Source organism: Podarcis gaigeae, assembly GCF_964106915.1.
Source record: "Podarcis gaigeae genome assembly, chromosome: 3".
NCBI lineage: Eukaryota > Metazoa > Chordata > Lepidosauria > Squamata > Lacertidae > Podarcis > Podarcis gaigeae.
In genome coordinates, this window is record NC_139680.1 from 55,075,707 (window position 1) to 55,096,212 (window position 20,506).

Genomic DNA, 20,506 nt, shown 5'->3' on the forward strand with positions numbered 1-20,506 from the left:
GTGTGTGTGTGTGTGTGTGTGTGTGTGTAGAGGGGCTGCACTAAGTAGTCTGCTGGCTTATTAAAACTCAAATCCATCTGCTCACTTTACAAATAATTTGGGATACCAAACAACCTTACATCAGATTTCTTATGCTTGATGATTCTCTGTGGTTTATTCCAGTATATGATTCAAGGGCTCAATACAGAGGAGAAGACAAACGGAGCCATAGTGTAACAAAAGTGTCAAAGGAATATGTTGAAAGTACAAAATTATATTTAATTTTTAAAACATTTTAATTTCCATTGATAGGTGGAATAAAATGCACTGCAGAAGCACCCAATTAAAAAAATCATGTTCCAGCTACTCTTGAACCATAATGAGATGTAAATAGCTATGTGGTATTTCAGAGGGATCCTCCTTATTTTAGTGAAATCGTGTGAGCTTTATGTCAGATTTATGCCTATTGGAAAGGTATAAGAAAACAATTTTCCCCAAAAAATGAGGTGACAGGGTCAAAGTGACTCTGCAAAAGCCAGCTAATGCACCCCAGACACAGTGCAAGCGTACTGGACCAAAGATCACACACAAAGTCAATGGCTGGGGGAAATATGGCCACATTTTTTTATTGAGAATGGAGATTGTTGTGGCAAGGCAGCAAGGATCTTGGTATTGGGTGGCCTGACTTCTGCCTGATGTTGTCAGGAATTAGGGAATGGCCCACCTCACTGTGGGTCATCCCAGTGGTTGCTCACCCACATGGCTGCAAAGAAGCCAGCCTCAGTCCCCAGAGCTACAGCCAAGGCCTTAGGGCAGCCCCACCAAGGAACCCTTATGTCTATGAATTCTGTCCTTTGTCCCTCTGCCACCAACTGTATGCTGTGACAAATACTCACTTTAGAATAAAATAGTAAACACAATATTCTACAACCTATGCATGTTGCTATGAGAAAGGTGAAAAGCTCATCACTACGTCATAAAATGCCAAGATCTGCCATCCTCCTATTATAATGTATTAAATATAATTATAGACTGCTTTTCTTTTTCAGTCAAAAACTGAAGGTCAGCTGGGTCAAACCAGATCAAGAGAAAGGAGCCTGCTATTTCTACCTATTCCACTCAGGACCACTGAGAGAGGCTCAGAAGCCAGAAGTGTGGCAGTTACCTTTCAGTTGACCATTGCAAGCCAGAAAAAACAGCATGAGAGAAGAAAATTACCTTCACATTCTCTGCTGGTGAAGTAACATTCTGATGGCGTTTCAGAAAGATGCAAGACAAACATTTCCATTAATTCTGCCAAATCTGAAATAAAACCAAAATGATTAATGCATCAATGCCACAAAATTTCCTTTAAAAAAGAAATCATGTCATGTTTTGTGATTTGCGTGGGCACAATTTTGTAACAATAAAATAAATATATATATATTTAAAAATGCCACAAAGTAAAATGCAGAACTATATCAACCAATTTCTTTGTTTCCCTTATACCCTGCCTTTCCTCCACAGAACCAAAGGTGGCATATGTAGCTTGCTCCACTCCATTTTATCCTCTCGATCACCCTGCGGGAGAGGATAGGCTGAAAGACAGTGAGTGGCTCAAGGGCACCCAGTGAGCTTTATGGCTGAGTGTGGACTGAATCTTAGTCCCTCTGATATAGGCCAATACTCTGACCACAGCACAACAGTGAGTAGAAAATGAACCAAAATGAAAGCCTACAGGCAACTAACAGTGCACTCTACTACATATGCAGTTAGAAGAAAGTCTCACTGGGTTCAAAGAGGCTTACCCCCAGGTAAGTGTGTTACAAGATTGCAGTCTAAAGCTGTCTATACAACCACATGTTTATTCACAAAAGCATGGCAAAAATAATTCAAAACAGGCATTCTGTTTTTGTATTCATAACAACATCCCTGGTTTAAATTAAAATTTTAATGGCTTCTCTGACAATCTATTCAGTGTAAACTGAAAGGGAATCGTTTGTTATCCTTGGATCCTCTGAGGATTACATCGGAATTTGTTAGACAGTTTCAACATAAAGAAAATTAGCTGTAATTAGATTGCACTGCCTACATTCTTCTATATAGAGGTTCTGAGGAGGGAAGTTTGGCCTTCATCTTGCAGTAAAGGTCAATACACTTTAAGAGTTTCTGTCCTCCTTTGTGCAAAAGGCGTTCCAACACAGCTACCTGCTTCCTTTTGCATCTCAGCAGGAAACTTTCCAAGCTCTCCATGGAAGTCTTTCGCACTTGTCTTACTCATTTAAATGAGTAAGAAAGCCCTAAATGGGAGAAGAGTTCTATGTTCTATGCACACAGCATATTTGAGTACGATTGTTTTTCATTCTTTCATGGATAGTTCCCAAAGTGATCTTTGCAAACACAGGTTTGCCTAGAGCAGGTTTTCACCAACATCTGAGTTCACTGACCCCTTGACGAGCTTATAAAGTTGTCATTGACCCCCCCAACCCAAATTCTTAGGGATGTAAATGAAATGACATCCAGAAATATCAATGTATAATAAACCTTTTTAAACCACCAATCACCATTACTAGGAATCATAAAATGGGGAAAAAAGGAATACTGTCACATTGTAAAATCATCTATTAAATACAGAGGCTCCTCACTGGCAAGGGAGATGCACTCTGTACATATTAATGTTCTTTATTCCTGAGGCTCATTGCATTTCCACACTGTCCCTTGTGGCAATCTTTTCCACCCTAGGCCGTTTCTGACCTACTTTGGAATTCTAGATCTTTTATTCAGCCCCTGCACATTCACATCAATATCAACCACTTTGGGAAACCATTGCCTAAATAATGTATAATTCTGATGTAGTAATTCATTTGGAGTATCTCTATCAGGGATTCTTAGAGGAATATTTAGGATATACTGCTATGGATACATGACGTCTCCAGGCACTGCAGTTGTCTGCAAGGGATTCCGGTCTAGCGGAGTTGATGTTGTCAGGCTTCATGTCACATTTGCAGACATCTTTGGAACAGAGTTGGTCTACCAATGGGCCTGGTGCTGGAAGCCAGCTCCCCATAGAGCAGAGGAAAAATAACTGTGGGAGGAGTGCAGAGAGAAGAAATGCCATGGTGCATCTGCTGCAGCATAACTGGATGCCTTCATCTGCCCCAGATGCAACAAAACATGTCTCTCCCACATCTGTCTCTACGGCCACAGCAAGCGCTACAACCCAGCAAGTTTGACTTCACCTCAATTGTCGCTGGGGCCAGGCATATTCCAACCAAATTGGGACATTTTGTGGTTGTTTAGTCCAGTGTTTCCCAACCTTGGGCCTCCAGCTGTTTTTGGACTACAACTCCCATCATCCCTAGCTAGCAAGACCAGTGGTCAGGGATGATGGGAATTGTAGTTCAAAAACAGCTGGAGGCCCAAGGTTGGGAAACACTGGTTAGTCATTTAGTCGTGTCCGATTCTTCGTGATCCCATGGACCAGAGCATGCTGGTAGCTTCGAGAACACTATCCAACCATCTCGTCCTCTGTTGTCCCCTTCTCCTTGTGTCCTCCATCTTTTCCAACATCAGGGTCTTTTCTTCTCTTCTCATGAGGTGGCCAAAGTATTGGAGGCTCAGCTTCAGGATCTGTCCTTCCAGTGAGCACTCAGGGCTGATTTCCTTAAGAATGGATAGGTTTGATCTGCTTGCAGTCCATGGGACTCTCAAGAGTCTCCTCCAGCACCATAATTTAGGACATAGCAACATATAATGCAAACTGGTTTAAATGGCATGTCTTCCCCTTTGACAGTCCTCAATCATACCTCACTATAAAGAATCATCAATATAACGTAGCAAGGATAAGCAGCTTCCCTTTAAAAATAATTATACTTACTGGTTCCACTCATAACAGTAGGTTTGTTTTCCATGATTTCACAAAACTGTCTTTGAATATTTTCAATCAAATCCAGCGGTTTCTCTGGATTATTTAAAGCACATGCAAGCTTGCTAGCATCGCCATCTAAAACGAAGATGAAAATATTGCTATGAAAGCTATGGTTTTACTTTTGCCTAAATGACCACAGCAATCAGTGAAGAACTTAGTAAGTCTGCCTCAAACCAATAAAGCTCCTATACAAGGAAATACAAAAAGATGTTCACAGGTCATAAGAGGACTGGACTGTGAAGGTGAGTTGCTTGGCTCAAACAGCAGATGGGGGCTGGGAGGCACTCCCCTCCCACCTGGCTGCTCTGCCTATTTAAACTTCATGCAGTATTAGAATTACTAAATATTACCATAGTAACAGCATTTTCCTGAAATTAAAAGTCCTGCTTTTTACAAACAGGTGCTTAGAAATGGCTCTTTATGAGCCTCCAAGAAGCTTTCAGTGAATTTCTTAATTGTAAATATCAAAGTGATCAAGATAATTTCTCCCTGCTATCATCCTCTACCAAGTTCTTGTTTGTGCAATATCGTACCTGTTTCTAGGCTTTCAAATTGCCTAAATTCATTTTAAGTATACACAATAAAACATTTCTGTAGTCAGACTTTAGAAACTTTGGTTCTTTAAGATACTTATTATTCCTGTTTCATTTCAGCATTTTAGTATCCTAGTTAATATTCAACTTCCTAAATGAAATCATCACTTGCAAATGCCGTTAGGCTTTTTTTATTAAATAGAAAATATTTGCTTTCTGTTTCTTTCACCGCATAAAATGCATTTTAAAATAGTGTTTGGACTTTAATAATTTATACTTAAATTGTTTTCCCGTCACTGGAATTCATTTGACCAACCCAGAGTATTTCACGAAGCTGTTCAACTAGTACAATTCTTCCAATCTATTCCATATGCACATTCAAATGCCAAGTAATTACACCAAAAGGCTTCATTTCTCAAAGGCCCTCACTGGCACAAGCCTAATTTAGTTCTTCATCTAATGTTCACTTCATGTAGCCAGGCACAGGGAAAAAGAAGCTTCTTGCGCAGATTAGATCGTTGGTGATGATGAAACTCCTCTGGCCCTTTCTCCCTGTATGAACATGACTTGTTCTCACTGCCAAGGAGGAATAGGTATTCATTTCCTACTTTCAACACCTTTTGTTTATATCTATTTGTAAGTGTAAAGTATTCTATATGTCTTATCATGCTTCTCAGGATCCCACTTTTTGACTCTACATGATTGCCCTTTCCTTTTATGAGAATGAAAGGTGGCAATAATGTATAAGATTGGAAAGTACTTAACAAGAATAACTTAGAAAACTTAAGACTGTGTCTGTTAGGAGAAAGATTCAATTCAGGGCCACACCAAGAAACGTAGCTGCTTAAGCAAAGTATAGGATTATAATCTACTGTCACCTGAGACAGTTGTCTCACTTTGACAGCCCTGATTCAACCCCAGGCAGAAAGTACTGGGATAGGGAAAGGTTTTCTAGAACAAAACTGAGTTTCCTTTATAGGTTATCGGGTGGGAGGGGAAAACTAATTTGTTCCCATATTCTGTTTTCCCTCAGTTTGATTTTCATACGTAAAGGAATTGAGTCCCAGTATCTGATTGCTTTTATTATAAAAACCCTGCTGTGTTTGTATTAAATTCAAGGAACAAGTGTAAAGTCATCCTGTGTTCAATTTAACACTTGGTAATATACATGTATATTAACAAAAACGTTAAGCCTAATGGATAATGTGTGCATCTTAGAATTGAAAGGGAAAAGCACAGTAGACACAGATAAACCATACAATCCCGGCAGGTTTTGAATGCGTAAGACTCTTCTTTGGGGAATAAATGCTGCCTATGGGACATGGGGTACATTCAGTAAAAATCCTTGATTTGTAGAGTTAAGCTCCACAAAGATTTTTATTTTATCCTCTAAAGAGCCTTAAGTGTTTGAAATGCATGCCGTTATTGTACTGTTTGCCTGGACATAAATATCTGCACCTACTGTGTTCTCTCTTTCACAAGGGATTTTGCTTGGAGCAACCCTCTCTGTGACAACACCTTATGATTCAAATGTGAATAAATACAGATCCATATTGCATCTCAATGATAAAATACAAACCAAGCAATGCAAACGGAAAATCAAGAGATAAAAATAGGAAAAAACTATTCCAAAGGAATATGGTAAACTCCAGCTGCCATACAGATATGTTCAGCTCATATTCTTTACCCTCGTGAGCCTTTCAAAAAGGTTCCTCAAAACAAAACAAAACAAGATTTATGCACAGACTAACACATAACCATAAATTAATCTAAAATACATATTTGTGCTTTTTACATACATCACTCCAGTAAACTAACATATTATACCTTGTCTTGTGTCAGTTTTTCTTGGAAATTCAGCAAGATAGCATGTTGGTAAAGGATATGATGAAAACATGGGCCAAGGATATGGATCATCACCCTAAGGGAGAACCACCAATAATAAAGTGATGTTATAACTTACTGATGGTTTGTCTATTTCATTCTGTAGTTTGAAGACTCTGCACTCTGTACTTACAGGTAATCTTCAGATATTTCATGCATTACCTACATATAAAACATAGTGCACTTGACACTGTACTTTAATGCTATCAGTGTAATGAGGCAGGATGATTACACGGAACAACTCTTTCAAGCCCACTCAAAGGGCAGTAGCCGCAGTTAGTCAGCAGAGGTGCAATGGAATAATCAGCTCTAAATAAATGGTAGAAATAATAAATAAATCTCAGTCTGCAGCACTTATCTCCAGAGAGGCTAAATGTGAAGAAAACTGAAAAGCACGTTTACAACCTTATGCAATATTCTTGGAGGCAAGATCCGTTCTGTTGGTCCACCAACATGATTTATTCTAACAAGAATATGGTTTCTCTCTACTGATAGGCCATCAATTATAAAGTCTCTGCAACAAAACAAAATTGAATTGCATGTGGAAATTGCCATGAGTCTCATGATTCTCAAGAGCTAGATTACTGAGAAAGTATTTCAAGCCCGGTTGTTAGCATGGACACTGAATTGCAGTTTTGAACAAGGTAACAAAATCCTGGCACTGGATTCAGGGGAATTCAGAGGTAGGAGGGAATGCACTATGTGTGCTTTGCTTAGTCTTTTTTGACCAGAATATAATACAAACTACTCTTTTTATGGCATTCAGTATTTATTTATGGTGCACTGACCAGCCCTAATGGTTTTTGAGACAATATATCAGCACTTCCCAAGATCAAATTACAACACAGAGGCCAAAAATGGGTTGTGGTTAACGAATAGTTACTTCAAAGGAGTAGCAAGTTTACAAATTATTCCCATCCTTGCCAGGTCAATAAAGATTGTGAATACATCAGGTTTTTTCATTCTGCCTCATGCCCCTTCATGCATACTTCCTAGTGACTGTATGCAGCCAAGTAGTAAAGAACGATATGTAGTCATCAGATAAAACTTCCAAGGACAGTTCAAGTGGCACAACAATGAGGACAATAAACACAACCCATTTTCATGCTTTCAACACCATAATTTTTGTATCCCCAACAAATGAAAAAAAGAGTCTAATGCCAAATCCCTTAACTCAATGAAGCCATACATTAATATATTATTATTATTATTATTATTATTATTATTATTATTATTATTATTATCAGAGCTGCCTTCTCCACTGATATTTCTCTTTTGGAGGGTAAGGCTGTGGGTTTATGTGAAAAGCTCCAAGTAAAGATTACACAGAACTATAGAGTGGGGTGATACATTTTTTCAATGAATATTCCTTACCGAGAAGTTTCAGAAATGTAGATGGTATTTTCTGTTTGGGCATCTAAGAGCACTTCTGATACCTTATACTGAGATTCTAAAAGTAGGAGTGTATCTAGATCACAGCAGAGCACATTTAATAACCTGCAGAATGTAATATTTTGAAATATCAGAACATTACAAGTTATGGGAAATGCAGAGCAGCACTACACAAGTTTAAATATTTTGGAGTTGAGTTCTTTTTTTTTAAAAAAAGAAACAAACTAACTGCTGTAATACAAAGCAGAATTAGGAACCTGGGACACAGCATATGGTTTGCATGTAGAATACCACTGACCTATCCTAGAACACCATTTGAAACAATACTGTTATCTACAGTCAAGGTATGTCTATTATATTCTTGCATGTGCACACTGCCTTTTTATTGCTTCTTGTTGAATACTGCTAAACTGACTGTCAATTTCTTATTGTCAGTTTTGTTCCAAGGAGAAGGGGCTTTAATTACCAGTTCTTCCTTTTATTTTTTCTTCTATTTTTTATACAACAACATTGTTTTACTATACAAAGCTCCTTTCTGCAATAGGAACAGAAACTGATAGGGAACAATGTAGAAAGGCTTTATAGAAACAATTTACAGTCGTACCTCGGCTTACATGTCCCTCTGGTTACGTAAACTTCGGGATACGTAAGAAGCAAACCCGGAGGTATATTTCTGGGTTTTTGCCGTGCACACATGTGCAGAAGTGGTCCCTCCGGTTGCGGAAACCTCGGGATCCGACCGGAGCTCCGGAACGGATCCTGTCTGCAACCGGAGGTACCACTGTACAGGCTATTCATCAGTGAGCCCTAGTCAGTGAGCCCTACTCATCAGTGAGCTACACAAAACAGAAAGAAGCAAAACAAAAACATGAAACTAGGAAGCTTGTATCTAAAAGCCCAGGAGTGATGAATACCCTTTGGGATGTCCACACCAGACAGGGTGCGTCCTCCAGTTGTGTTTTAATTTATATACCAAAAAAATCAGCGGAAATTTTGCCAGAAAAGGGAGCGCACAATGTAAGGAAGTAACAACATCCCAACAATGCCACCCATTTTCTCTGAAAAAAAGTGAATGAACCAAGGATGGCAACAGTGCAAGCAAGCTAGCATGGAAACAACCTTTGGTCCCTTTATGAAAGAAAATTGCCTTCCCAGTGTTGTGATCCTATACCCATTTATATGGGAATAGGCGATATGGTTTAGTCCTAAGTAGACATATACAGAATTGCACTGAATTTTACATGGCTGGTTTGTCCAAATTTATCTCATCCATGCCATGTAACCCAAATGCTCCATTTCATGAATAGGTGGAAGAAGAGCCCAACATAATATTGCAGTGGACCCAGCCTTCTTTCTCATTCGGCTGCTGAAAAACAAAGCTACTAGAGGCAATGTAGTAATAACTATTTTTAGTTTCAAAAGCCTATTCATTTGCTTGAATGTTTTATTCATAAAATTATTCTCCATAATCTTCAGGACAAGCATTCATTCGTTAGTATATTTCAAGAAGTGATACAGAGAGATTAATAAAATCAATACTGAGACATTTAATGCTTTCATAAAGATTTATAGGATAAAAGAGAAGCATTCATATTTCCATTACTGATGATCATGTCATTCTAAAACATTTATAGTATGAAAAGATTATTATGAATTACTTATGAGTAATCAGTGTGGGGAGAAACATTATGATGCATTCAGAAAATCAGTGTGATATCAAAATAATTTTTCATACACAAATGCCCTTTTCTGCATGGCATGCCTTTGACAGTTTAATTTGAATATTACTAGCAAACAAAGGAAACAAAAGCACCCATTGATATTAAAACTAGAATATTTTAGCCCACTAATCCAGACCATTTTCTATCCAAGTTACCCACACTAAATGCCTTTGCATGAATTATACTGCACTTTCATGAGCTCCTAACAGATGCACATCTTTTATATAACTTGTGAAACTGGTCACCACTTTATCCCTTGGTCTAGGACTAAAAGCCCTGATTGCTCTTTTGTGCTCATAGCCAATGTTCCCTAGTTGTTTCAAAAGGTATGGAAAATGTGACACTATTCTTTAGCCCTCTGTTCTGCATCTGATATCAGTAATGGCGGTTTCATATTGCAAATCTAATGCAGTTCAAAGGAACTATTTCCATTTACTGTACTTGTTCTGCTAGCCATGCTATTTTAGGTCTTTCCATTTTTTTCCTGTTAACTTCTGTTAATCTTGCTTTTCAAGATTTCAAGTAAAACAAATGCAAATTGATGTGCGTATGTACAGATTGTGACATGAATGTTTTATTTAATTATTTGTTTCCTGTACCTGCAGTCAGGTTTTAATACCACTGGAAACAGGCCAGATGTGAATATATAACAAAACAGGGATTCCCACCTCCTCATTAATATATGACATGTTAATTTATCCTCCTCCATTGACAATACTCAGATTCTGTAGAACACGGTACATTCGTTTAAAAGATACAGTTCCCTAAAACTATTGCTGAAGATTGTTTACACAACATAATTACAATTCCAGTAGAGAAACTGGAGGAAAATACAATCTGTTTTGTTTTCCAAAACAAAAATTAGAACGACTGCAATATCCTGTATAATTTGCAGTAATTATTTTTTTTTAAAAAAACTATAGGTAATACACTGATTGACAGAAGCATATTCCCAAGCAAAGTTTGTGTACAAACTAGACAGGGACTACAGCAGCAGGCTCACCTTCCTATCAAACCAGCTTCCCTATTTGGATCAGGGACTCTGTGAGAAAGAACTGGTCTACAAAGACAAATTATATGATAATACTATAAGTAGTTTAGACCTCAGTCTTCTCAAAATCTAAAAGGAACTGGTTGGTTTGTGAGCCTGATTCTACCCACCCCCTGTTCCGGATCTGCAAAGGAAGATTAGTACAGGGCTGCTTCCCTGTGCTTCTCCTGAGAGCATGAGCAACTATGAAACATCTAATACAGGAAATGAACCAAAATAACGTTATTAAAAACTAGAGTTGACAGGTACTAAGATTACTGGAAGAGAATAAAGGTTTTAATCCAGATAATGTATCTTCAAAGTAGAGAATCCAATTTAAACTCTTGATGCACTAATGGAAAATCTTGTGGCACTTCAGGTACAAATAAAAAGCTAAAATTAACCTGAGGCTTCTCATTATATGTTCAGAAAGAAGGACAGGCACATAACCTAATGACAACTACTTGCACATATTTTCTTGAGAACACGATGAGCTAGTTTCTTTAGGGGAAAGCTACACATTCTCCTGAGTGTTAATTAACTGCAGCTAGGGAGCTTGGGAAACTGTTGCCTTTTGAGCCAAGATCCATTGGGAACTTCATTTCTCAGATTCCCTAGCATACAGGCCTCCCCAACAGACAATGATAAGTTTAGGAGAAAGGGAAGCAAGCAGTGAAGGCTTTCCCCTGGGAAAATTGTTTTTGAGAACTGTTTAAGAAAACTCAAAAGGGCGCCTGCCTTTCACCAGACTTGAGGGATATCAATGTTTTGCAATATCCATCTGATGACTTGGTTTACCACTGAGATTAAGACCATAAGGAATACAATTCTTTCACTTGTATTAATGTGAAACCTATTAAAAAATCCTACTGCAAAAAAAGGAAAAACAAACCACAGGACTGTAAATACTCTCTAAGAGGATATAGCAACATTCACTTCCTATTTGAGACAGTTTTATTGTGATAAATATGTTAGAGCAGCTAGACTAGGGACAGGGAACCTTTAGCCCTCCAGAAGCTGCTGGACTCCAAATCCCAGCAACCCCAGTCAACATAGCCAGTAGTCAGGGATGATAGGACCAGAAGTCCAACAACAGCTGACTATCATTGCAGTGGCCTACTGTCTCAGTTTTTATTGTGGTTTTACTGAAATTTCATTATGCTTTAAATTGTTTTAAACCCTTTTTGTAAGCTATGATGTTGACAGATGAGGTATAAATTTTAGAATGCAAATTACAATAATCTATGATAAATGCTTCAGCATATAGTATTGTTCCACTGCTTTAGCATAGTAAATTTCATTGCTATAATGTAGAGAAATGTTAGAACTGACACTGGATTTGGTAGTCTCTTTCCTATAATTATTTTGCATAAAATAATTGTGTTAGCATTAACAAAAAAAATTCCTTCCAGTAGCACCTTAAAGACCAACTAAGTTAGTTCTTGGTATGAGCTTTCGTGTGCATGCACACTTCTTCAGATACACTGTGTATCTGAAGAAGTGTGCATGCACACGAAAGCTCATACCAAGAACTAACTTAGTTGGTCTTTAAGGTGCTACTGGAAGGAATTTTTTTTGTTTTGACTATGGCAGACCAACACGGCTACCTATCTGTAACTGTGTTAGCATTGTTTTAGACATGGGTTGAGATTCGGTGGGAAACAGCTCTAATATGTGGATTTGGCTCTCCAATGAGTCCTCCTCCCTCTGACACATTGCTGCATTAGATGTAAACTCACAACAGTCAACAAGCTCTACTGAAGCTGATCTACTTCAGCAAAGGACATTTGTCAGGAACAGGGAACAGGGTCTGCCACATACTAACAACACCTTCCAATCTGAGGCAGAAGAAAAAGAGAGATATTGGGGACAGACGGAGGACCAGAATAGCACAGCACATGGCACAAGTCTAAAATTACAGCAGCTAGAATCACACTTTCACTTCACACAGAAGTGAACAAAATTGACCTACAGAAAGTGGTAAAAGCGAGTGAACTGAGCAGGAAAAAACGTCTTCATTCTGTGCTAGCAAAAGATATTAACTCCTGAAGCATGCTTAATCAGTATCCTGCTGATTAACTTGTTAACATATATAAAGCCCTGAACAACTTGGGACCAGGTTATCTGAAAGATTGCCTGGTCCAATATATTATTATTGTTATAATCATTGCTATTGTTGTTGCCATTTATTACCCAGCTGGTGTCTGTGAGCTCCCAAAAGGGCCTTTGGTCCACTGGAAACTCCCACTAACTGAAAAGGAGGAGGAACACATTTTTGCTTATTCTCTCTTCTCCATGCCACATTTCACATTGCTCTGGAAGGGCCCCCAACCCTTTGAAGCCAATTTTCAGGGTGTGTGCTGGGAGCTGCAACGGAAGGGTGAATAGGGTTGCCATATGTCTGGGAATTCCCGGACGTGTCCTCTTTTCACGGTCCTACATGCCCTTCCCTTTGCCATACATGAAGAATGCAATCATCAGTTGCTTCAGATGTGAAAACTTCTCTTCCACTAACCCATAAGACTGGACCCTGTTTTACATGTTTGAATCTTCAACAGTTTTTTCTCTCACTGTTATACTTTTTTATATTGCTGTTTTACTGGTTTAGGTTGTGCTTTTTTGGTTTAATAATCTACTCTTTGTTTGTTACACTATACACAGCTTAGAGATTTTTGTAACGTTAAATAGTATATAAATGCTTTTAAAAAAAATAAACAATAACAAAAAGGTTGTGCTCATCAAACCAGGCACAGGAAATCCGACATTCAAAGATTCAAGACTGCATACAACCAATAAGCTACAAAACATCAGTCAAAACCACTGCAGCTCTTAATTAAAATTTCAGCATCCTATTTCTTTCCTTATCCAACAAGAGACAGCAAGGAGTAACAGTTTAAGTGCATAAGTTCTTTCTATTGTGTCAGCACAGCAAAAATTGTAGACTGCATCCCAAGCAGCTAAGAGTTCCAACCCCCAAAGCAACCTATGATAAACAATATAATGGGGGGGGGGGCACACCAAAGATTTGCGTTGAGAGGATTTTCTCTAAGCCTCATATGAACTTGGGTACAATACAAGTTGTCTAGGGGAAATACTTATTTTGTGCATAGTCTAATTTCCCTGAATGTATATTGGCCTTCATTGCCATACAGCACTCAACCTGTATATTTCACTCACAGATACCTCTACCCTCATCCCCATATTGGCCAGATTCATAAGCATTTTACCAAGTCAGCATTGCAGAACAGAATAAACTAGCTGATTATTTTACCTTAAGTGAATCAGAAAATTTAGTATCTTACCTGAGGCCAAAGATATGAGACTGCTCATAATTGAACAATGAATGAATTTTTGCTTCTGTGTTCACAATTATAAGCCTGTCAATGATATCCTGAAATATAAGCACCAATTTTATTAATATGTGACCAGCACTTTGAGCAGACAACATTATTACTCAACCATTTTCATTAAGCCACATTTTTAAAGTATATGGACAAGTATATGATTTGGTTGTTACATTTCCTCACAAATAGCTCTTAAACTGGCAAGAAGCAATTCAGCAAACTGTTCTTGTGTTTAAAAAGTAAGTATTTTCCCCATTTCATTCCAGTCAATTTCTCTGACTCGAGTGAAAAAAGAATCATAAAAATAGTCATTATCAGATACTCTACATGTATTTAATACCCAGTGCATTTATTTTTAAATCTATGTGTACATCTGGGGAAAACACAGTGAATAAGTATAGAATAACATTCCTATAAAGGAAAACTGTTCCTAATTGGAAGTTTACTTCCTTAAACAAGTAAATTTTTACAACCTTGCTAATGTGAGAGTGTAAATAATCTGCTAAGAATAGAGATTTGGCAACATCTTTTGATTTGATCTTACATCCAAAGTACTTTGACACCTCGAACAGCTAACCAACTCAGTCTACACTGAGCAAAAACACTTTTGCCCAGCTGTAGCAGCCAAGAGTAAGGTTTCCAGTTTCTTTCCCCAAACCCCAGAATAAATGTGAATAGCCAAAGGGGATTTGACACTATACTCTTTATTTCAAGTCAGATCATTGGTCCATATAGCTCAGTACTGTCTGCACTGACTGGCAGCAGCTCTCCCGGTTTCAAACAGGAGTCCTTCCCAGCCCCATATGGAGATACCAGGAATTGAACATGGGGCCTTCCATATGGAAAGCAGACGCAACTGAGCAACAACCCTTCCTTAAATGAGTCATAGTGTGCTTGCCATGGTAGCAGGGGAGATCATAGACATTGTGCTACCTGAGACAAAAGACAAGATAGCATATTGCATGGTCAGACTGGCAGTAGAATTTTATTTCAACCTGATAACAGAGTAATGCCCTTCACTGCACCAGAGAGTAGCAGGCTAGGTTCTGGGCACAGAGCAGGGTTGCAAATCACACACAGCTGTATCTACTTCTTCCCTTACCATCTCTGGAGAGCAGGGCAGGTGATTGGCTTTTCACCAGTTAGATTTGCACAGTACATGATTTTTGGTTGTTAAATGTTTATAGTGTTCAGCTGAAGTAAGAATTGAGTAGATGAAGTGGTATAATGTGTGTAAAGAGAGTGTGATGGCTGAATGAGTAGTATCCAAGTATGGTTCTTGAATTCCTGATTTGTATTATTCATTATAAGGATACTTTTCTGCAATATTGGTGTGTGTGTGTTTTAAAGTTAATATTGCAATTATGTTGCATTCTGTTACTGTATTTTGCTGTTGTATTATTTTGCTGTATTTTGATGGATCCTTGTTTTGCATAAGATTTGCTTTTGTTTTTTATTTTACATTGTTTAGATATTTGTTATGTTACTTAAAACAAACCAGCTATAGTCACATAGAACTGATCTAAGTCCTACTACAGAGGGATAGAAGGATAAAACTGTCATGAAACAACCTAATGCAACTTGATCAAGATTACACCAAGATAAGTGTTCCGGTCAAAAGGAAGAGCAACAGAAAGAAGAAATAAAAAAAGAACCATTTACACCAAAATCATCTACAGCGATGGCAACACAGGCAGACATCTGCTTGAGCACATATGCATCACTGGAAGTGGGAAGAGCCATCCCCAAGATTCAGGAACTGCCCTCAAAAAAGAAAGGTCACAGACACCTTTATGTTTAAATTATCTTCAGGGATGGCATAAAGCACAGCAACACCAAACACAGTAATGTCTCTACCCTGGATATCCCAAGTGGGCCACAGGTAAAAGACCAAGAAAAGGAAAACCACATTCCAGTTCAGGGAACGTCAACCTTTTTGAGGCAGTGGGTGAATATGCAAATTTGAGGAATTGCAGGAATACAAAAAGCATTCAAGCCTTCCCTATTAATGAAGAAAAGGCATGTGCATGTCACCACCACGCTCACTCACAGAGGAAAGCTCTTTGCACCTCTCCTCTGCTCAGAGTAGGAGGCTGGGTGTCCAATCCTGGCATCCAATGAAATGTGGGCATGTCTGAGGGGGCATGAGGAAAGGCCGAACCAATGCAAACACAACCTGAACAGGATGAGCAAAGCGTGTCTTGTGCATTGTGGATTTTTGAAGGAATCTTATTGAACCCTTTCTCAAGAATCATAAGAGGTGCTGCTAGGCAGGCTGGCACACACAGGTGCCAAAATTGTGGCTCTTGTTCTACTTTCACATTGGTTATAATTAAATATATCTATATTTCTTTAGATATGCAAAAGATTTTTATACATATACAGATTTTATATGATATAAAGAATAATTTTATTATAATCAAATCCATTGCTTACACTTGAAAGAAGAGATTTGTCTTTAGACAAGAGAAAGCAGCATCTGCAGATTATTATTTAAGTATTACATTTTCCTATGACTGTGGGAAAAATAGATTCACACTGAGGACACTGTGCATATACTGCCCTCATGCTGCATGCAAGAAAGAAATGCTGAAAATGTACTTAGAACCTAAGCAGCAATAGAACACCAAACCCATATGAAGCTTCTTATTTTTATTGAACAGATTTGTAAACCACTCATGATTGTCAAAAGGAGATACAAAATTATAAAGTTAAAGCAATAAGAAAACATTAAATCCATTTGCAAAAAGAGCTTGTTTCAATCAGAGCGATATAACCATTCAAAAGAGCTTTTCAAAAAGGATTGAAAGCCAAGCTACTTACTATAATATCTGTAGGAACTTCACGGAGAGAATATTCTGGTTTATTAGGTATCGCTTGATCACCTATCAGTTCGTAAACAGCAGGGTAGGATAACAAGTTTATCAGAGCTAGAAAAGACTAAAGCAGGAAATGGTGACACAGTAAACAAAATGATTACTGGCATTTCGTTCCAGCAGGCGTTCTAAATGAATTCTGATGTTATAGTTTTAACACATTTTTAGTCTTATTGTCTTCTGTACACTGCTTAGAGGCTACTGTCATTGAGTTATACAAATTGTCAAAATAAATAAATAAATAAATCTAAAGCCTGTTACAAAAGCCATTAGTATTACTTTGGTCTTCACAAATATGATATATAAAGAGTGACCTTTTATTGGACCAACTCCTATCAGTGTGGGTGTTTTCAAGCTGTAGCGTTGAACAGAATGGAAAGGTAAGTTTGCATCCCAGGCAGAGCAGGGCTATTTAAAGATAATTAAAGAAATTTGCAGAGCGCCTACTGTGGAAAAGAAGGCGGAAAGGAAATCTAATGCAAACAGCTGGAATGAACGCCCACTGCAAATCACAGACATTAAAGCAATACCAGTTGGCTTAGCCTTTATAGGAGCAGGGGTGGGGAAATGGCAGATCAAGCAAGGTTGAATCTAGGTATAAGGAAACAAATAGCATTGAGGGCAGCCACAAATCCAAACGCTGCTGCCTTTAGCTAGAATCTCCTTCAGTGAAGCCCAGACTACATTTGCACTTTAAACCTGGAGGGCAGACCAAGGTAATACAAGTCTAACTACAGGGACACTACCTTCCAGTACAGTATCTCCTTGTACTGACAAGAGTTAGGATAGCACAGCCGTTATTTTCCAATTAGACCATTGCAGCAGGCTGGATAATCCCCTGCTTTAGGACAGGCATGGCCATTCATAGACTAGGCTGCTGAGAGCAAATAGGATGAGCTCTATGTATAGCAGTTTCTCTCTCAGCCTGAATAATGTATATTTAAAATATACATGGCTATGCTCAACCCGTAAGATCACTGAAGAGTGATATTGCTGCATCACACAGAGATAGAAAAAAAGATTGTACAATAAAATGCAGGCAGTCTAGGGTGCTTCCCAACGGAACAGCAACTACATTATGAAGTAGGAACAGTCACTTAGTTTTTATTTCTCAAGATATGCTTGTTTAAATTCTACCAAAGAATTACGTTGAGGTGGTGATTATTTGCGAGAATTGTGGATTGTGACTTTTATATGGGTACTGTTTTATTCTGGATAATTGTCTTTATTTGTAGTTGTTAGTAATTATGTTTTGTATTATGGCCTCTGGCCGAGATAATAAAACTGATTGAAACATATTCACTGAATCCTGATGCGATTATACGTAACTCTTCTCAAACTGATTTTGCTCCTCTTCTTTAAGCTGCTAAACTTCCAAAATATTAACACTAAACAAAGTTAGCACTTCTTTTTCTTTTTGAATTCTGGAGTCAGTCTCTATCCTTACGAGTAAGTTTATCAAGAACACATCCTCAATAAAAAGCATATCAGAGCATGGTACAGCAATCCCATGCTAATCTTTTATTGTTTCCCCAATACTCTACCTTAGCATAATACATAATTTACAACCAGCAAGCTACAAGCAACTTAAGGAATCCCAAGGAAAACATTCTGCTTCAGATAAAAACTATATTCACATATTAATGTGCAAAAGAAAATTCAAACCACCTTCTGACAGCTCCGATCAATGGGATCAACTGGTGTTGATCTGGGATGAGTTACTCGGACATCATCTCTTCCACACTCTAGAACACCCCACAATTCGGTAACAAGTGCTTTTATAAATCCTAGGAAGAGAGTATTTTATTCACAAGGACTCTGTCATATTTTATAGCAGAGGTCCTAGCAAACGTTATTGGACACGAACCACACTGAGAACACTTTCCATAAGAGTTAAGCTGATAATGCTACCACAGCTCTTCACTAATGAAACTATCCTCTTTCATAACATGCACAATTTCTAACATGGTGTCTTAATCTGTACTGTTTCACACCATAATAGGAACAGTTGGTGCAGCCACCTCCACATTTCAGGTGGGAGCTCTGTTTGGTTCCACATGGACTTTGCTCTGGAACACTCAGGGCCTCAGTGGGTGGAATTCCATGTAGCACTGGGGTGTGCACATGGAAAACAAGGCCCGCTCATGCAATGGGACTTTCCCACCTCTCCAACCCCAAAGCCCTCTAAACCTGTTCTGAGGGTTTCCCCAAACCTCCAGGGCAGGATTAGGAAGCCCCGTTGAAGCCCTAATCCCATGCACACAGCAATTTAGTTGAATCCCACGTCATGATCTGACATTACATGACCAAGCATGGCAGCATCTTTGGGCTTGCATGCTCCTCTACCTCCTTCCCTTGTGAAAAAATTATCCCTCATTTCCTTGTTTGATGCAAATCATGGCTTCTGGAAAACCATGGCCTGCCTTTTATCCAGACAAGCAAAGGAGGGAGGCATTTGCAAAGTGGAGGATGGAGAAGAAACCAAGTCTCAAATATATAGTGCAAAACCATGGTTTGCCATTCTGTCTGAACTGTCCCATACAGAAGCACAAAGACAGGATGATAGAATAAAATAAATTATTTGCTCTGATGCTTGCTGACAAAAGTCAAAGCTATAGACACAATTCTAACCATGTCAATAGGAGTTAAGTCCTACTGAATTCAATGGTGCTTGCTCTCCGGGAATTGGGATTAGGATTGCAGCCTTAATTACCAAGATTTATTCATGATGATCTATACAAAAAGTTACCTGAACTCTGTAGAGCTACAGCACCTGCAGCTGTTGCAGCTACTTGCGATACAATTGCTCCATAGCCAAACTTTTCAAATCCACAGACCTAGCACAAACAAATTATAACAAACCATAAATTTCAAGGGCTCAAACACCTTAGCTATACAGGAGGATCATAGCTTATACAAGATAAGAATAATGGTGCTTTTTATATATTGTTTGTTTTGTAACAAACAATTAATTCCATAATCAAATGTATCATTAACTAGCATTACCTAATTAACATTCTGATGCTATTATACCGCTTTAACAGAGAAAGGTTATGGCATAGGAAATAAAGACTGCTCAGGCAAACTAAGTGATGAAAATATTGTTTCATGTATGTGTGTATGATTATACCTACTTGGAGGTTTTTTGTGAACCTGTTGAACATGAAAGTCACACACTCGTTTACTGTTCCTGTATTCTGCAGCAGCAAAAGCCCTTTAGGTGTAGCTGCAAAATTTAGTAAGTCATCCAACAACGTCTCTTCCAGTACAATACTGGAAAAAAGCAAACAGATAAAAACTAAATTAAAGTACCCACAAACAAACAACAATAACAACAACCAAGTAACCTCTCCCCCAATGAATAAAGGGATTCTTTTAGTAATGATTTGCATAAAAGGCTCATTTGTTATAGCAAAGACATAGACTGGTCTACCAGTATATAATTTCTGTTAGAAAAAATGTTTCCATTCAATATTGCTTACACTACTCAATTCACCATCTGGGTGCAATTAATTCATTTAGGAAAGCAGCTGTATATCTGTGCTTGTTCTACCTACGTGACAGCTGTCTCCCCCTGAAGGCCTAAAGCCCTTCTCTTGGATCTAATAGGTTTGTCTGTTAACTCTTCTGACACATTTCCCTCCAACAATGGTACCCTTTCACCATATACAAAAGAGGCTGAGAGCAAAGCAAGAGTTTAACTCTATTACTCTTTTGATTACTTGCTTAAGTTTCTGCTACCTGACAAAGAGAGAAACAAAATAGGTAGTAAGGCAGCAAGCCATAATGGTGATAATGCCAACTCAGTGAATTGCACATACAAGCAAACCCTTCCCTCAG

The 20,506-nt window shown here is 38.3% G+C and overlaps 1 protein-coding gene across 5 annotated transcripts in view; it reads right to left on the reverse strand.

Annotated features, from left to right (window-relative positions):
- Nucleotides 1-20,506, reverse strand: part of TBC1D32 (TBC1 domain family member 32) — a 65,996-nt gene that overhangs the window by 19,556 nt on the left and 25,934 nt on the right. For all 5 annotated transcript variants that reach the window (XR_014562238.1, XR_014562239.1, XM_083731055.1 and 2 more), the window contains 10 exons: nucleotides 19,801-19,939; nucleotides 19,416-19,503; nucleotides 18,335-18,453; nucleotides 16,614-16,730; nucleotides 13,749-13,837; nucleotides 7,678-7,800; nucleotides 6,709-6,817; nucleotides 6,247-6,340; nucleotides 3,836-3,961; nucleotides 1,198-1,281 (listed from right to left, as the gene is read on the reverse strand). Coding sequence is in view for 3 of the 5 variants with exons in the window: in XM_083731055.1 (XP_083587181.1) it covers nucleotides 1,198-1,281; nucleotides 3,836-3,961; nucleotides 6,247-6,340; nucleotides 6,709-6,817; nucleotides 7,678-7,800; nucleotides 13,749-13,837; nucleotides 16,614-16,730; nucleotides 18,335-18,453; nucleotides 19,416-19,503; nucleotides 19,801-19,939 (1,088 nt within the window). In the remaining 2 variants the exon portion in view is untranslated. The remainder of the gene's footprint in view (nucleotides 1-1,197; nucleotides 1,282-3,835; nucleotides 3,962-6,246; nucleotides 6,341-6,708; nucleotides 6,818-7,677; nucleotides 7,801-13,748; nucleotides 13,838-16,613; nucleotides 16,731-18,334; nucleotides 18,454-19,415; nucleotides 19,504-19,800; nucleotides 19,940-20,506) is intronic.